The sequence below is a fragment of the Salminus brasiliensis genome, chromosome 1, assembly GCF_030463535.1.
Source record: "Salminus brasiliensis chromosome 1, fSalBra1.hap2, whole genome shotgun sequence".
Lineage (NCBI taxonomy): Eukaryota > Metazoa > Chordata > Actinopteri > Characiformes > Bryconidae > Salminus > Salminus brasiliensis.
Genome location: NC_132878.1, coordinates 97,509,237 through 97,527,627, shown reverse-complemented (window position 1 = coordinate 97,527,627; position 18,391 = coordinate 97,509,237). Strand labels below are relative to the sequence as shown.

The window sequence follows — 18,391 nt, the reverse complement described above, 5'->3', positions numbered from 1 at the left end:
ACTCCTGGTAGTATTTGTGTGTGTGTGTGTGTGTGTGTGTGTGTGTGTTTTCCCACCTGGCTCCGTTGATGTGATCCACTCTTTTGGCTGGGTTTGTTGTCCAGTCTGGCTCTGTGGACTCTGAGCTCTCCTCTGAGCCCTGCCTGAAGATGGCCTGTGACGGGGACGAGATCTCCCCCTTCATGTGCACGGTCTGAGCGCTGCCAAATGCTGGATCAAATATGGACTGGTCCTCACTCACCACCGACAGAGCTTCCTAACACACACACAACAACACCAAGCTTTGGTACAGCCTATAGTAAACATCCTGATTGTGGTTTTTAGGTGCAGCCAGAGTTACAGTATCAGCAGTATCAGAGGAGGTCTTAGGCCGTAAAGCCTAAACCAGCGAATAATTGGCAGAAAAATCAAATTCTTTAAAACTGGAGAGTTTACTTGACCTTCTGACCAATTATTTAAAAAGGAAATAAAACAACACTTCACATATATGTCTTTTATTTTGTAGAATATCTGATGAATATCTAATACTGGAGTCCAGGTTTTCACTTGACCAAAGTACAGGTATCTAACTGTACTAATACTTGGGTAAAGTTTTCAAGTAATGACTTTTAGTAAAACTAACCTACAAACATTCAGTTTCACTAATGTTCGACTAAAGTCCAGCTATTTAATTACACTAATACTAGACTAAAGTATAAGTATTACATTTTACTAATCCTTGACCAAAGGTAGTAATCACTAATATTCACTAATAATCACTTATACTCACTAATACTTGCTAATAATCACTAATAATCACTTATACTCACTAATACTCACTAATACTCACTAATAATCACTTATACTCACTAATAATCACTAATAATCACTTATACTCACTAATACTCACTAATACTTACTAATAATCACTTATACTCACTAATACTCACTAATAATCACTTATAATCACTTATACTCACTAATACTCACTAATAATCACTTATACTCACTAATACTCACTAATACTTACTAATAATCACTTATACTCACTAATAATCACTAATACTCACTAATAATCACTAATACTCACTAATACTTACTAATAATCACTAATAATCACTTATACTCACTAATACTCACTAATACTCACTAATAATCACTAATACTCACTAATAATCACTAATAATCACTAATAATCACTTATACTCACTAATAATCACTAATAATCACTTATACTCACTAATACTCACTAATACTTACTAATAATCACTTATACTCACTAATACTCACTAATAATCACTTATAATCACTTATACTCACTAATACTCACTAATAATCACTTATACTCACTAATACTCACTAATACTTACTAATAATCACTTATACTCACTAATACTTACTAATAATCATTTATACTCACTAATACTTACTAATACTTACTAATAATCACTTATACTCACTAATACTCCCTAATAATCACTAATACTTACTAATAATCACTTATACTCACTAATACTCACTAATAATCACTTATAATCACTTATACTCACTAATACTCACTAATAATCACTTATACTCACTAATACTCACTAATACTTACTAATAATCACTTATACTCACTAATACTTACTAATAATCATTTATACTCACTAATACTTACTAATACTTACTAATAATCACTTATACTCACTAATACTCCCTAATAATCACTTATACTCACCAATACTCACTAATAATCACTTATACTCACTAGTCCAGCTGGGTATTCAGTTTCACGAATACTTAACTAAAGTACAGGTATTCAGTTTGACTAATACTCATTAGAGTACAGGTATTCAGGTAATACAGAACATACACAAAATCGTTATGTATTTATCTGGTGCATGCAGTGCATTATTTTATTTTATTGTTATTATTGAAATATTATTTCATACTTATTGAAGATTATTTATATTTAATCCATTCACACTGCTGTTACAGAGGTCTCAAAAACTCAAATCTGTATCCACAAAGCTTTCAAAAAGAAATTCAATAATAGTTTTCCCATCGGAACATGAGAATTTAGGTTCTGTTGATTGGTTCTTTATTTAGAACAGCCTTTATTCATCCAGGTCTTTGGTATTAGCAGGGCAGGGTCTATTCCTACGCTTAAAATAGCTGAAGACCACAGTCAGGAAATGCAGAAAAGGCGCCACAATCAACCCAAGAATAGATCAGAGTGTTGTGTGCTAGCAGAGAGCACAGTAATACACACTCTTAAACACAGAGGTGCTAGAATGGGTTCTCTGCATGATGCCACAGAAGCTTAGAAACACTTCCCTAACAAACCTAAAAGGAAGCTTTAGTTAGAGAACCATTGCGCAGAACCTTTTTAAGACCTCTTCAACCTTAAGGGTCTGTGTGTGGGCCTACATTTTCAGTTCCTCACCCTTAGAACAGAAGAACGTGAATGTTGGCTCCACGACTGTGTTGATACCCAGATTCAGACTTTAATACTGATACCAAGTGTAGCACCACTGTGCTCGCCTCAAAACCATACTGTGGCAAGAAATACCCTTCTAGTTCCAGTTTTTATTTTTTCAAACAGGTCGACTAAACTCTCTGATTTTTCATTTTATATACAGTATTTTATTTTATTTTATTTTAATTATTTTATAATTAGGTTTTATGGTCTCATCTTTGCTTATTTAAGTCAAGTTACCATAAACAGCATGTTACAGCAGTTCTAGCTTATTTAAAAAAAGAATTGTAAATATAAAAGTATAAACACTATATGGACAAAAGTATTGGGACACCTGCTCATTCAGTGTTTCTTCTGAAATCAAGGGAATTATAAAGAGTTTCACCTGCCTCTGTTGGAGTCACTGTCTCTACTGTCCAAAAGAGAAGATTTTCTACTAGATTTTGGAGGAGCATTGCTGTGAGGATTTGATTGCATGAGTGTTAGAGAGATCTGGATGTTGGATGTTCACCACCCCACCTCATCATCCCCAACCAACTCTTCAACTCATCCCAAAAGTACTGGATGGAGCTCCACCATCCATCATTCCAGAGAACACAGTTCCTCCACTGCTCCAGAGCTCCTCAATGCTGGGGGGCTTTATACCCCTCTAGCCCACGCCTGGCATTAGGCAGCATGGTGCCAATAGGGTCATTTTGTTTATTTCATTAAAAGGGGTGTCCACAAACATTTGGACATATAGTGTAGTAACCTCTAAATAAAGGGTTTGTTAAGGTTTCTTTAGTAGAACCTCGACAACTCAAATACCAATTTGAGCTGTTTGAGCCATCGAGCCCGGTTCTATTTAGCCACAAAAGGGTTCTACTATCATTATGAGTCGAAATAACCTTATGCTTAGAATATACCAAAAAAGTAGAGAACCTCATTAGTACCTGATGAGTCCATCTTAAGATTCATATTTGAGTAAAAATCCTGGAGTTCAAACTTTAGAGAACCTCCACACAAAAGAAAAGTTCTTAGAACAATATTTCAGTTACTTTAGCACCTTTACATTATTTCAAAATGTTCTAAGCCCTTAAAAACACAATAACGCTGTTATTACCCAAAGAACACTGTGAGTTCTCCTAGCATTACTCTAGCATTCAATTTTAAAACGTTCTCCCTTATTTACTCTGTTCTAGATTGTCCACATTTACACTGTTCTAGAATGTTCTACTACATTCAGTTTTAAAATGTCCTCCCTTATTCACTCTGTTCTAGATTGTCCACATTTACACTGGTCTAGATTGTTCTACTACATTCCATTTTAAAACATTCTCCCTTATTCACTCTGTTCTAGATTGTCCACATTTACACTGTTCTAGAATGTTCTACTACATTCAGTTTTAAAATGTCCTCCCTTATTCACTCTGTTCTAGATTGTTTGTCCACATTTACACTGTTCTAGAATGTTCTACTACATTCAGTTTTAAAACGTTCTCCTTTATTTACTCTGTTCTAGATTGTCCACATTCACACTGTTCTACAATGTTCTACTACATTCAGTTTTAAAATGTCCTCCCTTATTCACTCTGTTCTAGATTGTTTGTCCACATTCACACTGTTCTACAATGTTCTACTACATTCAGTTTTAAAACGTTCTCCCTTATTTACTCTGTTCTAGATTGTCCACATTTACACTGTTCTAGAATATTCTACTACATTCAGTTTTAAAATGTTCTCCCTTATTCACTCTGTTCTAGATTGTTTGTCCACAATCAGTTTTAAAACATTCTCCCTTATTCACTCTGTTCTAGATTGTCCACATTTACACTGTTCTAGAATGTTCTACTACATTCAGTTTTAAAATGTCTTCCCTTATTAACTCTGTTCTAGATTGTTTGTCCACATTTACACTGTTCTAGAATGTTCTACTACATTCAGTTTTAAAACGTTCTCCCTTATTCACTCTGTTCTAGATTGTCCACATTTACACTGTTCTAGAATATTCTACTACATTCAGTTTTAAAACGTTCTCCCTTATTCACTCTGTTCTAGATTGTCCACATTTACACTGTTCTAGAATGTTCTACTACATTCAGTTTTAAAACGTTCTCCCTTATTCACTCTGTTCTAGATTGTCCACATTTACACTGTTCTAGAATGTTCTACTACATTCAGTTTTAAAATGTCCTCCCTTATTAACTCTGTTCTAGATTGTTTGTCCACATTCAGTTTTAAAATGTTCTTCTTTATTCACTCTGTTCTAGATTGTGCACATTCACACTGTTCTACAATGTTCTACCATATTGTTCTAGAATGTTCTCCACATTCACGTTTGTTCATTTGGCCTGGAAGTTTCTATTTTGGAAAAGTATCGGACTTTGGCGTAGGTCGTATATCATTGGGACGGTCGGTTCTCTTTGGGATTTACGTGTCTGAATTCAGAGCAGATTTCGGAGAACGTCAGAACCATGATTCATCCTTCTGGGCACCTGAATGCAGTCTTCATGGCTGCTGCTGAGACAATGCTGCTCTGAGTCAAGTATGAAGAAAGGTCCTCATAATGAGACGAGGAACAATGTGGGGAGGAGGCTCCAGTTTCCAGTCTATTCCGGAATAAATGACCTGGCAAAGACTTGCATGCTTTCACACTTTCAATGGTAGAAAAATGCCAGATGGCTTCTAACTGACTGTAAGCCAAACTTACTTGACTCCTGAGTCAGCTGGAGAAAACATGGTAAGAGAACGTATAGATGTACAGATGCGTACAGATGACTAGTGCTGTTCACTATTCATCTGTGCACAGTGTTACAGAATGCTTGGCAAAAGTAGTTCTCTGGAAACGTGTAAGGAACTGTTGACACTTTTAAGAGTGTATTTGCCATTTTTACCACTTGAAACTTATTTGGTTTTTAAGTGGTTGGTTAAAAGGTTCCTCTGTGTAATAGAGAAACTATTTTATGGTTCTATATAGAATCAAAAGGGTTCCACTGTAGTAGCAAGTCAAAGAACTTTAGGTACTGTATGGAACTCATTTTGCTGGTGGAATCCGTCATGAACTACATAAAATTTAAAAATAATAAAAAAAATAATGAATAAATATTAATTACGAAATTACATTCTCAGTACAACCCATGTTATTATTATTATTATCATTATTGTTATAATTAGTATCATTATAATCAGATCAAACGAAAAGGCATTGGAAAACTGTTGACACTTTTAAGAGTGTATTTGCCATTTTTACTACTTGAAGTGTATTTGGTGAGTAAGCTTCCTCTGTATAATAAAGAAACTAATTTATGGTTCTAGATAGAACCAGCAAAATGGGTTCCACTGTAGTAGCAAGTCAAGAACTGTATGGAACCCATTTTGCTGGTGGAATCCTTCATGAACTACATAAAATAGTTTTAAAAATAATGAATAATTATTATTTAAAAAAATTAATTCTCAGTACAACCCATGCTATTATTATGATTATCATTATCATTTTTATTATTATTATAATCAGATCAAAAGAAAAGGCATTGGAAAACTGTTGACACTTTTAAGAGTGTATTTGCCATTTTTACTACTTGAAGCTTATTTGGTGAGTAAGCTTCCTCTGTATAGAAAAAAAAGAAACTAATTTATGGTTCTAGATAGAATCAAAAGGGTTCCACTGTAGTAGCAAGTCAAGAACTGTATGGAACCCATTTTGCTGGTGAAATCCTTCATGAAATACATAAAATTTATATGAATAATTATTATTTTAAAAAAACAACACATTCTCAGTACAGCCTATGTTGTTATTATTATTATTATTATTATTATTATTATTATTATTATTATCATTATTATTATTATCAGATCAAAAGAAAAGGCATTGGAAAACTGTTGACATATTTGCCATTTTTACCACTTGAAACTTCTGCTGCAGAGTCACAAAAGAACCACATAGAAAGCAAAATAGGGCTGCTGTGATGACATCTTGGTCTAGTGGACTTTGTGGCTGCACCTAGAATAACCTTTCGCTGTGCTGAGCGCTTCTTGAGGCCGCTGTGGACGTTTGCGGCTGGTGCCGTAAATAGATTGATAGATATTAATTCTTATATTTAAGCCTGATTGCAGTGATGCTCTGTAATTCGGTTATAGGCAGTGCTGCATGTTCTTGGTGGAAACCCTCAAATCAGCTGGAACTCCAGGGTCTCATCAAACGGACGTTTGGGAGGTAAGAGTTAAAACAGTCCGAATGGTCGCTTCCTCTTTGAGGACGGTGTTTGTATGCCAGTGTGAGATTTCTGGGTTGCTTTATATATTCAAATGTATGTAAGTGTTTGTGTGTAAGTGTTTGTGTTAGTGCGGTGAGTGTGTGTGTGTGTGTGTGTGTGCTTGTTTGGAGGGGCTGGGTATTGTCTTTGGAGCTCATATGCGTCACGGCTCAGCTTTTTTGGTGGCCCACAGGAAATCGATCCCCCATGTGCAGCGAAACCTTTTGGCTCAGGCCAGGGGATAGGAAACAGAGCAGGGGGAGAGATGTGGGTCATTCTGAGCTGAAAAACAAATTTGTCCCAAGCTTCAGGGGTCGGAGGTCAGCGTCCAGGGAGGGGACAACCTTGATGAACAACCACGCAGCATTGTGCTCTACCTACAATCAATTAGAGCCAGTTCAGACATCACTGATTCAGGCAGTGCGTTTTGGGTGTTCTCCACACCCTTAAACACCCGGGTCTTCATCGGTTCTTCAGTAAAAGCATGTAGAACCATGACAACCCAAAGAACCATTTGGGTATTCAAAAGGTTCCACTGTATGCTAGATACAGGTCTTTATAGAACCTAAAGGCCACTGGTTAGAACCATTTAAGTGGTTAAACGTTTCCTCTGTATAATAGAGAAACTATTTAAAAAATGGTTCTAGATAGAATCAAAAAGGTTCCACTGTAGTGGCAAGGCAAAGTACTTTAGGTACTGTATGGAACCACATTTTGCTGGTGAAATCCTTCATGAACTACATAAAATTGTTTTTAAAATAATTAATAATTATTATAAAAAACAACACATTCTCAGTACAACCCATGTTATTATTATTATTATTGTTATTGTTGTTGTTGTTATTGTTATTGTTGTTGTTGTTGTTGTTATTGTTATTGTTGTAATCAGATCAAAAGGAAAGGCATTGGAAAACATCACTGTTGTTTAAAAAAGGTATTTTTATGCAAAACAATAAAACATGCATCCTGTCAGTTATATTTTTTTAAATTTTAAAATATTTTTCAACAAACACAGTGATGATTTTCACTATTTTCCAGTGAATCAGATCTTGTACTTCCACAGCAACGTAACTTCACTACAACTTTCCTGGTTATTAAAGTTTAAAATGTTTAAATAAATGTATCACAAATTAATCTCAAAAATGTCCTCTTAAAAATAGTTTTAAAAAGTTTTCTAAGTGGTTCTTTGTGCAGATGTGCAGTTTGTAATAAATCTTGTTTATTTTTCTAGCACTAAAACAGTCCTAATTCATGTTTACATAAATTTTCAGCCTCTTTTGATAAAAGTAAACAAGCTGTTTTTTTGTTACTGTGCCTTTAAGAGTGGCATATGTAAATGAGCTCTGTTCTGATATGGCTACAACATAATCGCATTCAAAAAGCAGTCCAGTCTGAAACACTTGACATGAGTGGGCGAGAACAAGCTGCGGTAGGCTGAGCAGGCCTAATGTGACATCACAAAAACAAGCAATTCGGAGCAAGCTCGTTAACACTGTACAACGTTAGCGTAGCGTTACTCATGACATACATAGAACTCTACGAAATATCTCCAACATTGCAACTAAAATGTAAATAAATACTTTATACTAAGTCATCATTCAGGTCTGACTCCGTGTAAAGAACAACTGCTAAAGAAGGAGATTATGAGGCCTTTAAAGGTTTAAAAACCACAGACCGGGACATTCCTCGCTGTATCAAAAGGGGGTTCTTCTGAGGTTCTTCGCTCTGAAGAACCTCAGAAAGTGCAGAAGCACCCGGGACTCAGTTCCTGTAATTCAGGAAACTCTGTGATTACACTGGTGTCCCAGGTGCCTCTCACCTCAGCCCTGCAACCGACTTGCCTGCAAGGCTGTACCGAAGCCTGGCCTGACTCCAGAAAGCTCCTGAGAAGCTCCAGCTCGTTCTCTCAGGCTTTGCTTGCACACCCAGTGGTACAAAAGCAGGCCAGTGGAGAAGTGAAAGCAGGCCGGCCCCAGGAGGAGCGCCAGAAAAACTAGTACGAAAGGTTACCGAAGCTTCAGCCTCTGCTCTGCACCCCTCCCTCTAACGTACCTGAGCCTGCGGCTTCTGGATTATCAGCAAATGCGGTCGATTCTGCAGCAGTTGAGGGGAAGAATGAGTAACAGGATGAGAAAGTCTTTGGCGGTGAGTTTAAGTAGAGCTCAATACAACCGCTTCAAGATTTCAGCATTAGCGTTCACGTGAAGGACGGGCTGTGAAAATCGCCATTTGCTGGAGAACCCATTGGGCCCCATTCATCTTCACTTGTGCAACCACATGACCAGGAGGTCTTCTGTTAATTCTGCACGTTGCAGACCACATACGTAGACATGCATGTGTGAATCTACACACCAATCACACACACACTTGTTCATTCTATCACGCTCTGAAGATCTCTCTCTCTCAGTGTGATGAACTTACACATTAAACACAGCTCTAGCCACAACCGACTTCCTGTTCGATGAGTTTCATATCAGTTGCTGTTGCTGCGAAACCAAACACAACTGCTGCAGCAAACACGGCCTGCACACTTTCTGCACAACCAAGCTGAGGTTGAACTCTGAGAAAGGTTTCATGCACCTCCTGCTCCATGAAGAGCTCATTCATGCAGAGGAGAGGTTTATACTCGGGTACTGAGTCTGAGTTGGCGCTCCTTTAGCTCAACCATCTGCAGATTCACCACACTTTTAGTAACTGCAAAACTATTATAAAGCTGCAGTTTGGTGAAAAAAATGATATACATGATTGATCTTCAGTGGCTTCAGATGGTTCTTGAAGCAAAGCCATGGAAAAAACCCTTTTAGTTCCACAAAGAACCAGGTAAAGTGGATGATGTGGATAACGTTAGCGTAGCATTACTCATGACATACATAGAACTCCTTTATCATTCAGGTCTGACTCCGTGTAAAGAACAACTGCTAAAGAAGGAGATACAATGTTTTGCGTGATGAGATCTAGAGATTTTCACGTTATGAGGCCTTTAAAGGTTTAAAAACCACAGACCGGGACATTCCTCACTGTATCAAAAGGGGGTTCTCGCTCTGAAGAACCTCAGAAAGTGGATATTTGATATTTGAAAGGTTCTTCACACTCACTTCACTTCTCCACATGGAACCAAAAGTGGTTCTTCTATGGCACTGCTCAAAGCTCCAACACAAGCCCCTTTACTACTAAGAGTGGAGATTCAACCAGCCGAGACATGTTGGGGATCTGACGTGTGCTTCTTTAATTCATAACAGGAAACACTAGGCTAACATTGCTAACAAACATTACACTTAGACTGTCACTGTCAACAACCCCCCGAGAATGTTCCTAAAGAGTGTCTTTATGTTTAAGGTGAGATTGGCGACAGTCTAAGGCCAGTGTTTGTTAGCAATGTTAGCCTAGCATCTTCTGTTGTAAACTAAAGAAGCTAACGCCGGACAACAATGTGCCTTGTGTGATCAACTGAATCTGGGGTCAGTGTTCGATCATGGTCCTCTGATTTTTTACTGATCTTCTCCTTCTAACTTACTCATCTGCTTCTGAAATTAGGCCTGAGTACTTTCATGTATGCTCTCGAAAACAGTTGTTGGTTCCAGGAAAAGCCTTTAATGTTCTTTAATAAACCTGTTGTGGGAACTGAGTGTCAAGAACCTTTAAAGGACCTTGTTCTCTACAGAGCCTTTCAAATTATGCTTCTTTAAAGTAGTCCAGAGAAGAAGACCTTCTACTAGATTTTGGAGGAGGAGCATTGCTGTGTGGATTTGATTGTTGGATGTTGGATGATGATCAGCACCCCACCTCACCTCACCTCATCATCCCCAAATCATCCCAAAAAAGTACTGGATGGAGCTCCTCCACCATCATTCCAGAGAACACAGTTCCTCCACTGCTCCACAGCTCCTCAATGCTGGGGGGCTTTATTATACCCCTTTAGCCCACGCCTGGCATTAGGCAGCATAGGTTAATGATGTTTATCTTCTCCAGAGGGTTCTATTGTATTGGCAGTACGGCTCTACAAGAACTAGACAAGCTAGATTGTGCATTTGCACATCTGTGTCGGCAATGGGTGCAACTTAAAGTAGCTCAATGCATTCATTAGAAAGGGTGTCCACAAACTTTATGTGTTGGGAACTACAAATGATTTTTGGAGCGATGCCACAGAAGAACCACATTTGCTTTCATGAGAAACCATGTTTGAAAAAGAGATGTGTGAGGGTGGAGGACCTTTACATTCTCTAACCCTTTAAAGGGTTCTTCACAATCACACATCTTTCACATGGTTCTTTATGGCATCACTCAAAGAACCCTTTGTAGCTAAAGTTTAGTCAACTGTAAAGTTTTGCCTCGTTTATTGGTTGTTGTTTCTTTTCCAGCCACTGATTCCTGTTCTACGTAGTGTGGAGAAGATGAGTGAAGCTCTGAAGCTCCTTCACCCTCTCAAAAAAGCACTCTCAAAACCACAGCGTTACTAGAGGTTCTTTGAGAAATGTTATGGAAGGTTTCCTAAAGAGATGTAAGCCTTTTCGAGCTTTGAAGAACCTTCACATAGTGTCAAGAGTGTGTGGGTTTTAGTAGAACTTTTATGTTCTACTAGATTCTTCACCCTCACTCCGCCAATTCAGAGGTTCAAAAAGGGAACGAAAATTGGTTTTATATCTTGGTGATTTACTGAGATAAGTAGGGTGTTTTTCTGAACAGTAATTTAACCCTCCTATTATCTTTTGGGGTCAATTTGACCCCATTCAATGTTTAATGTATTAAAATAAACAAGTGACATCATATTTTTTTTTACAAAATATATGTATACATGTATAACATATACATATATATAAATATATGTGATATATTTATATAATCATATTTTAAACTCGGGTAACAATTTTAATTATAGTAATTTTCTGAGGGTTTAAATTGCTGGCGTCAAATTGACCCCAAGGATAAAAGATGTTGAAGGTAACAGGAGGGTTAAAAGATGGAAGTGGAGGGGAACCCTCAAGGTTGCTTTAGATAAGCTACATACACTGTACATCCAAATGTTTGCAGACACCGCTCTGAATGCATTTAGCTACTTTAAGTTGCACCCATTGCTGACGCAGATGTGCACATGCACACTCTAGCTTGTCTAGTCCCTGTAGAGAAGTACTGCCAATAGAATAGGTCTAGACATCATGACCCTATTGGCACCATGCTGCCTAATAATGCCAGGCGTGGGCTAGAGGGGTAAAAAGCCCCCCAGCATTGAGGAGCTGTGGAGCAGTGGAAGAGCTGTGTTCTCTGGAATGATTGTGGTGGAGCTCCATCCAGCACTTTTGGGATGAGATGGGGAGTTCAAATTAAATTTGCAATCAAATCCTCAACAGCAATGTGCCTCGAAAATCTAGCCTTCTCTCTTCTGTGTTTACGGTGGGGATGGTTTACTGCCACCCACTTTAACCAAGACCAAGAAATCTAGCCTGCAGTTTCTGTTTGGAAAGAAACCAGAAACAATAGAAACTGAATGCTGCTCTTCACACTTGGTTTGCACACAAGGTCGAGATTATTATAGAACCTCAACATGATGTTTACAAACATGGTTCTAAAAAAGATCCACACATTGAAAAGTTATCTAGGGTTAGACTTCCTAAACATTCAGGGATGGTCTTGAGCCCTCTTGAACCCCAGGTTCAGTGTTCAGGTATTAATCCTAATGTAGAAACTATTGTGAATTAGCTGGTAACCTTGTGGAGTCCCACAGGGTTCTATTTTGGGGCCTATGAAACTGATGGTCATTGTGACAGTACTGTAGTAATGCCGGTGAAGACGTGTGAGCTAACATACGTGTCTGATGAGTAAAATATGTATTTGTGCAAAATGAACCATTTGGGTAGAGCATGTGTAAGGTTCTTTCTAAAGAACCTTTCAAAGGATGTTTCCTTAAAGCAGTGCTTCTAGAATAAACAAAATTCAGGAACCGCCTGATGCTCTAGGTTTTGGTTTCATTCCAGTCCCATTCCATGTGTTGTGCCTGGGGTTCATTTGAGAACCAGTGCTTAAAATAACTGTTGCACTTTAGGGAACAAATACAGGTTCTTCACGCGACTTTACGCAAATGTTTCATGAACGCAAAGGGTTCTTTAAAGCACTGTCTGTTAAATGTTCTTGAAGAACAAAACAAATGCTGCCAAGTGGTTTTTAGAACCGTAATACTACATGAAAACGCCTGACACTCTTGCAAGTCTAATTTATTAAAGTGGTTCCTTAAAGATCCTTTCGAAAGTAAAGGTTCCTAAACAGTTCTTGGCTTGAAAGTATGGTTCTGCATAAAAGCTTTAATTGGTATAGAATCTTAACAATATGTAAGGTTCTTCAAAAGGATCTTCACACTTACAAACATGGTGTCTGTCCATTGAAAGGTACTCTAGGGTTCCTAAACATTTCTTGGCTTGAATGTATGGTTCTAGATAAAAGTATCGAATCTTAACAATGTGTGAGGTTCTTTAAAAGGTTCTTCACACTTGCATGACTAATTTATCCCTTTAAAGACTCATTCATTGAAAGGTTCTCTTGGTAACAGTGTAAATGTTCCTAACATGTCTTGGCTAGAATGTATAAGTATATGGTTCTGGGTAAAAGTTTTAATTGGTATAGAACCTTAATGCTACCAGCTGAAAGGCTCCTCAGAGAACAAAATATACAAATTCTTGACTTGGATATACAGTTGTAAACCGCTGTGAAAGAAAGCTGTAAGTGGGCTAGAACCGATCACATTATGTAAAAACGTTCTACACGGTTATAAACATGTACATTGAAAGGTTCTATGAGGAACTAAAAGTACCACTGAGCCAGGCGATGCTTACTGGTTATCATTGACAATTTTATGGGAATTAAAGCAATGTATCAACACTTGAATTTAATTTTATCTGATTTTATCTGATTCAAAGCTTCGGGAGTTGATGTTTCTCACCTGGTCGTTACCGATGGATTAGTCGGTATATTTTATCGGAACAACAACAAACCACAGTTTTATCATGAAGAAATAGAGAAGTGAGTGTGATGCTCTGTGGGTGGATCTTTTAGGTAATAGAATACGAGATAGAGGTAACTACATCACTAAAAATAAGCTCAAATGAGCTTTTAGGCAGGTTGTTTTGGGTGCTCTGGAGAACCCTCACTCTCCAAACCTGAGTGAAGGCAAAATTGCATGAAATTAAATGAAAGCATGAGATGAGGCTCAATATTTGTGCATTAACAAACTATTTAGAGAACCAAAAATGCTGCTAAAAGGTTCTTGGCTTAGAGGAGAAAAGGACGAGAACAAAGCACTGTGGAACGGTTCTTCACTCTTTGCTTTGTCTAATGTACAGAAAAGTCCCTAAATTCTTCAATGAATGGAATATTAATTGAAAGGTTCTCCAGGTAACAGTGTACATGTTCCTAAATATTTCCTGGCTGGAATGAATTGGTGCTAGGTAAAGGTTTGAGTTTGTGTAGAACCTTAACACAGTGTGTTAACAAGTGATTCCTTGACGATCCATTCATCGCAAGGTATCTAAACAACTCTCGGATTGGATGCAAGGTTCTGGAAACTAAAATTTGATGTGGAAAGGTTCTCCACACTTATGAACATGGTCCCTGTTCTCTAAAAGGTTCTTTGTGGCAGTTGTTCTGCAGCCAGAGAATGCTTTAACCAACACTGGAATTAGATTTTAATTAGATTTTAAGATGATTGAATCTGATCTGGAGCTTCTGGAGCTGATGTTCTGATCTTCACCCCCTGACTAGTTTGTATATTTTATAGGAACAACAACAAACCGCAGCTGAGGAGTGTGTGTGTGTGATGTTCTGTGGTTGGATGTTCTAGATAAGATCATTGATCAGTAAAGTTAAGCTTCCTAAACATTTATGGGCTTGAAGATATGGTTCTAGATGAAAGCTTTAGCTGGTATGGAGCCTTTGTTTTATGTGAAAAGGTTCTTCACACTTGCACACTTGAACTTTTCATTAAAAGGTTCTTTAGGGAACCTACAGTAATTCTGGAGAACTGAGCTAGAGAATGTTTTTGTTTTTTTACCACTGGGCATCGTCGTGTTGAAATCATGTGTATCTAAGGGTCTAATAATGAAAATTACGCGCTTTTGAAGCTTTTAAAGTTCTGGGTTCTCTGATGGAGAACCCTCGCGCTCTAATTTTGCGTAAAGTACAGACATGCATGCAAACAATGCACGAGATAATGCTCAATATTTGCGCATTAATTTAGCGACTTTTCCAGTAGGCCTCGTGCCTCGTGCAGAAGGAGGGGAAAGCAGAAGTTAGGCCATGCTGATTTTGCAAATAGACGCGCAGCTGCGCCTCGAGCTGCAAAAACACTTTGCGGTTTTTCACAAGTTTTTTAATCAGCAACATCGGCGTGCAAGAGAGAAGGAGGAGGGTGCGCGAGAGCTCGGCGCACTGACAGAGTGTGTGTGTGTGTGTGTGTGTGTGTGTGCGAGTGTGTGAGAGAGTGTGTGTGGAGGGAGCAGAGGGGCACGAGGCACTGTGCTTCGGTTCTTCTGGCTGCGCATTGAAAAGCTGAACAATGCGTTTGGACCTCAGCTCGAGCGCTCACTCCTTTGTTGCCTTTTTCGTATGGAGGCAGCGGAAGTGTGTGTGCGGAAAGTCTGAGGTTTGAGACACAGGAAGTGTGTTGAGTGGAGATAAGGGCACCTGGCAGGCCAAACGTACACACACACACACACACTCACATACGCAGCGTACACACACTCTGCCGCGCTGTAAAACACACACACACACACACACACACACACACACACACACACACACTGCATCAGGAACGAAGCCCAAAGGAGTTCAATTCAATCCAGCCAATCAATAATCGATGCAGTATCGATACATGCCTGCTGCCTACTGACACCTGCCTGCTCAGATGAACACACCTCCTAAACTCCAAATAAGTGACAGATTAATACAAATACATGGGATATAAATTGGAGGTTTGTTGGGTTAAGTGTTTCCAATATTTCGCCCAATTTATACACACTTATGTTTGGGATTGGTGGAGACTGGAAACAGGGGAAATTGATTAATCAATACTCAACAGAACGCAGTTTTGCTTTTATGTTTTTCGATTCACGAATCGAAAAATCGATTCACGAGTCATTGGAATCGCATTATATTTATATGTATAAAATAAATAGTTATATATGTAATATAAATATAGACTGTATATATATATGATTTTATAATATCAGCTGATGATTGCAGTATAATAGTATAATATCAAAATGCTTGAAACTTTTCTATTCGATTATTTCTATTTTTAGTTCCGAATTTATTTACATGTTCACCCTAAAAATAACACTTTGAAAAATGTTAATAATAATAATAAAATGAGCTGTTTGTTTGTGTTAAAATGACTAACATTAAAATAAGGCCTAGTGGCCTATTCCTTCCGCTTTCGATTACTTAGATTAGTAATGGCGGTAATCTTAATATATTAAAATGTTCGAAGTTGTTTCGTTGTAACTTTATTACAAATGTTAAAATTGTTCTTAATACCTTTCAAACGATTAAATAGTACAGGGTTTCGTTAATCTGCTGATTTCGCTCGTTTTCTTTACTCAGTCTAATTATATAAGAATAATCGAACATGCATATATTCGACATTCAAATAGAGGAACACATAATTTCGTTTTACATTTTTTTATTAAACAGAATAAAACACTTTATATTCATATATTTTTATCTGCATCTGCATTGTGCATTTATTCCAGGACAATTTCGATTATGCATTGAAATGCAAACCATAAACGAATAATTGAACATGCGTTTATTCGACGTTAAAAAATACCTTACAAATATACTTTTTTGTTTCGTTTTTATTAAGATGACAGCTCAAACACTCCCTGAATATTTAAACCAGCTGTTCTGTGTTGTCGTGGCTGTGTTATCATCGTGCATTTAATCCAGCACATTTTCCATTATGCACAATAAACAAATAATCGAAACATTGTTTTGTTAATTCGACATTCAAAATAATGATTTTGATTGCTTTGTTTTAATTTTCACTTGAATACTTTCAACGCTTGAATACTTTCAAAATATTATAAACAGCTGTTTTGTTTTTGTTGCTGCATATGCGCAGGCTCGTGCATTTACCCCAGCACATTTCTTTCGATTATGCGCAGCTGATCAAACGCCAGACGATTAATCGGAACATTAATCGGATTTCTTGATTCCTTGATTCGACAGCTATAATACAGACCATTAATTAATTTTGCTTTAATTTTCTAAACTTCAAAGCCTTTCAGCACTTGCAAAACATTTCACCCAGCTGTTCACTATCTTTTATCTGCACGTGCATAGCTCATATCATCCAGTACACCTTCTTTCGATTATGCGCAAAAATTCAAACGAAATAATCGCACTCTTCACTCACCACACACACACACACACACACACACACACACACACACACACACACGCAGTCTCTCACACACACACACATGCAAACGCCTGCAGCCATTTTGCAGCACTAATAGAAGTGTATAAAGCGCGCGCACGAAAGAAGGCTCTTGTTCAGTATCCGCAGGCTTGGTTAAGGTTCCGCGAGCGATTCAAAGCAAATCAAAGACAAATAATTAGCAACACCGGAGAAGTTTTGCTTCACGACGTTCCCGCGCTCAGACAGGCTGACGGCACCTGCGCGCGCGCTCTAGCTGCCCGCCATGAAAGAGCAAGCGCGGGTGTCTAGGTGTGCGTGTGCATATAACGAGTAAATGCGTGCGTGCATGCATTAAAAACTGCGTAGTTTTTGCAAGGCGCGTAACTGAAGCGCGCGTATTTGCGCATGGCTACGAAAACGACCCCAGTAACGACCCAACAGCCTCGCGAGGATGCAAAAGAGAGATGGTAAAGAAGTGGAAAAAAAGAAAACACACTCACCGGCCTCCATTTCAGTGTGTGTGTGAGAGAGTGACAGAGCGCGCGCGTGTGTTTTATCTGCGCGTAAAAGTCGCGTGGCGGTTTCTTGTGTTATTAAAGAGGCGACATTCAACCACGAACGGGAAGGAAGAGGAAATTTTGTACGAGAAGGAAAGAAGTGGGGAGCTGCATCACCGCCTAGCCTCTCTCACCCAGAGAGAGAGAGAGAGAGAGAGCGAGAGAGAGAGACACACGCACACAGTGGGCGAGCCATAGTCACTCTCAGAGCGCGAGCAGAGAGAACGGACGCCTACCTTAATCGTACAGTCCATGGCAGGAGTGTGTGGAGCTCATCGAGACGCTTTGCTGGTGTGTTTTTAGGTGTGTGTGTTTGTGTGTGAGTGTGTGTGTGTATGTGTGTGCGCGCGCGTGTGCGTGTGGAGCCCTGGTGGAGAAGGGGGGGGGGGGGGGTGAAGGTGAAGCGCGCGCGCAGACTCAACAGCCTTCACACCATCTATATCTACTGCTGGCTCTCTCTCTCTCTCTCTCTCTCTCTCTCTCTCTCTCTCTCTCACACACACACATCAGAACCGGATGGCAAGGGTTGCTTTCTTTTGTGTGTGTGTGTGTGTGTGTGTGAGCTCTGCTTTCTAAAATTGGGAAGTGAAGTCACTCTCGAGCTCAGTGTCTTATTGGTGAAGTGTTGCAGCAGGAGCTCACGCGGATTCAGAACGAAGCGTTTTTTTACGTTGTTTTCGTTTTTCGTTTTTTCCCCCCGTTTTTTAATAAACTGATGCTGTAGATCAGCTCCAATAGGAGGTTCTTCACTGAGAGC

At 38.6% G+C, this 18,391-nt stretch overlaps 1 protein-coding gene across 2 annotated transcripts in view; it reads right to left on the bottom strand.

The window, feature by feature from the left end:
• The window catches only part of fli1rs (Fli-1 proto-oncogene, ETS transcription factor-related sequence), a 35,197-nt gene extending 17,220 nt beyond the window's left edge, over positions 1-17,977 (bottom strand). The window contains exons 1-2 of one of the 2 annotated variants that reach the window (XM_072692534.1): positions 17,871-17,977; positions 57-256 (exon numbers count right to left, since the gene is read on the bottom strand). In XM_072692534.1, coding sequence (XP_072548635.1) covers positions 57-256; positions 17,871-17,888 — 218 coding nt within the window. In that variant the 5' untranslated portion in view covers positions 17,889-17,977. The remainder of the gene's footprint in view (positions 1-56; positions 257-17,870) is intronic. The other variant, XM_072692533.1, reaches the window with a different exon arrangement.
• Between the last annotated feature and the right edge of the window lie 414 nt (positions 17,978-18,391).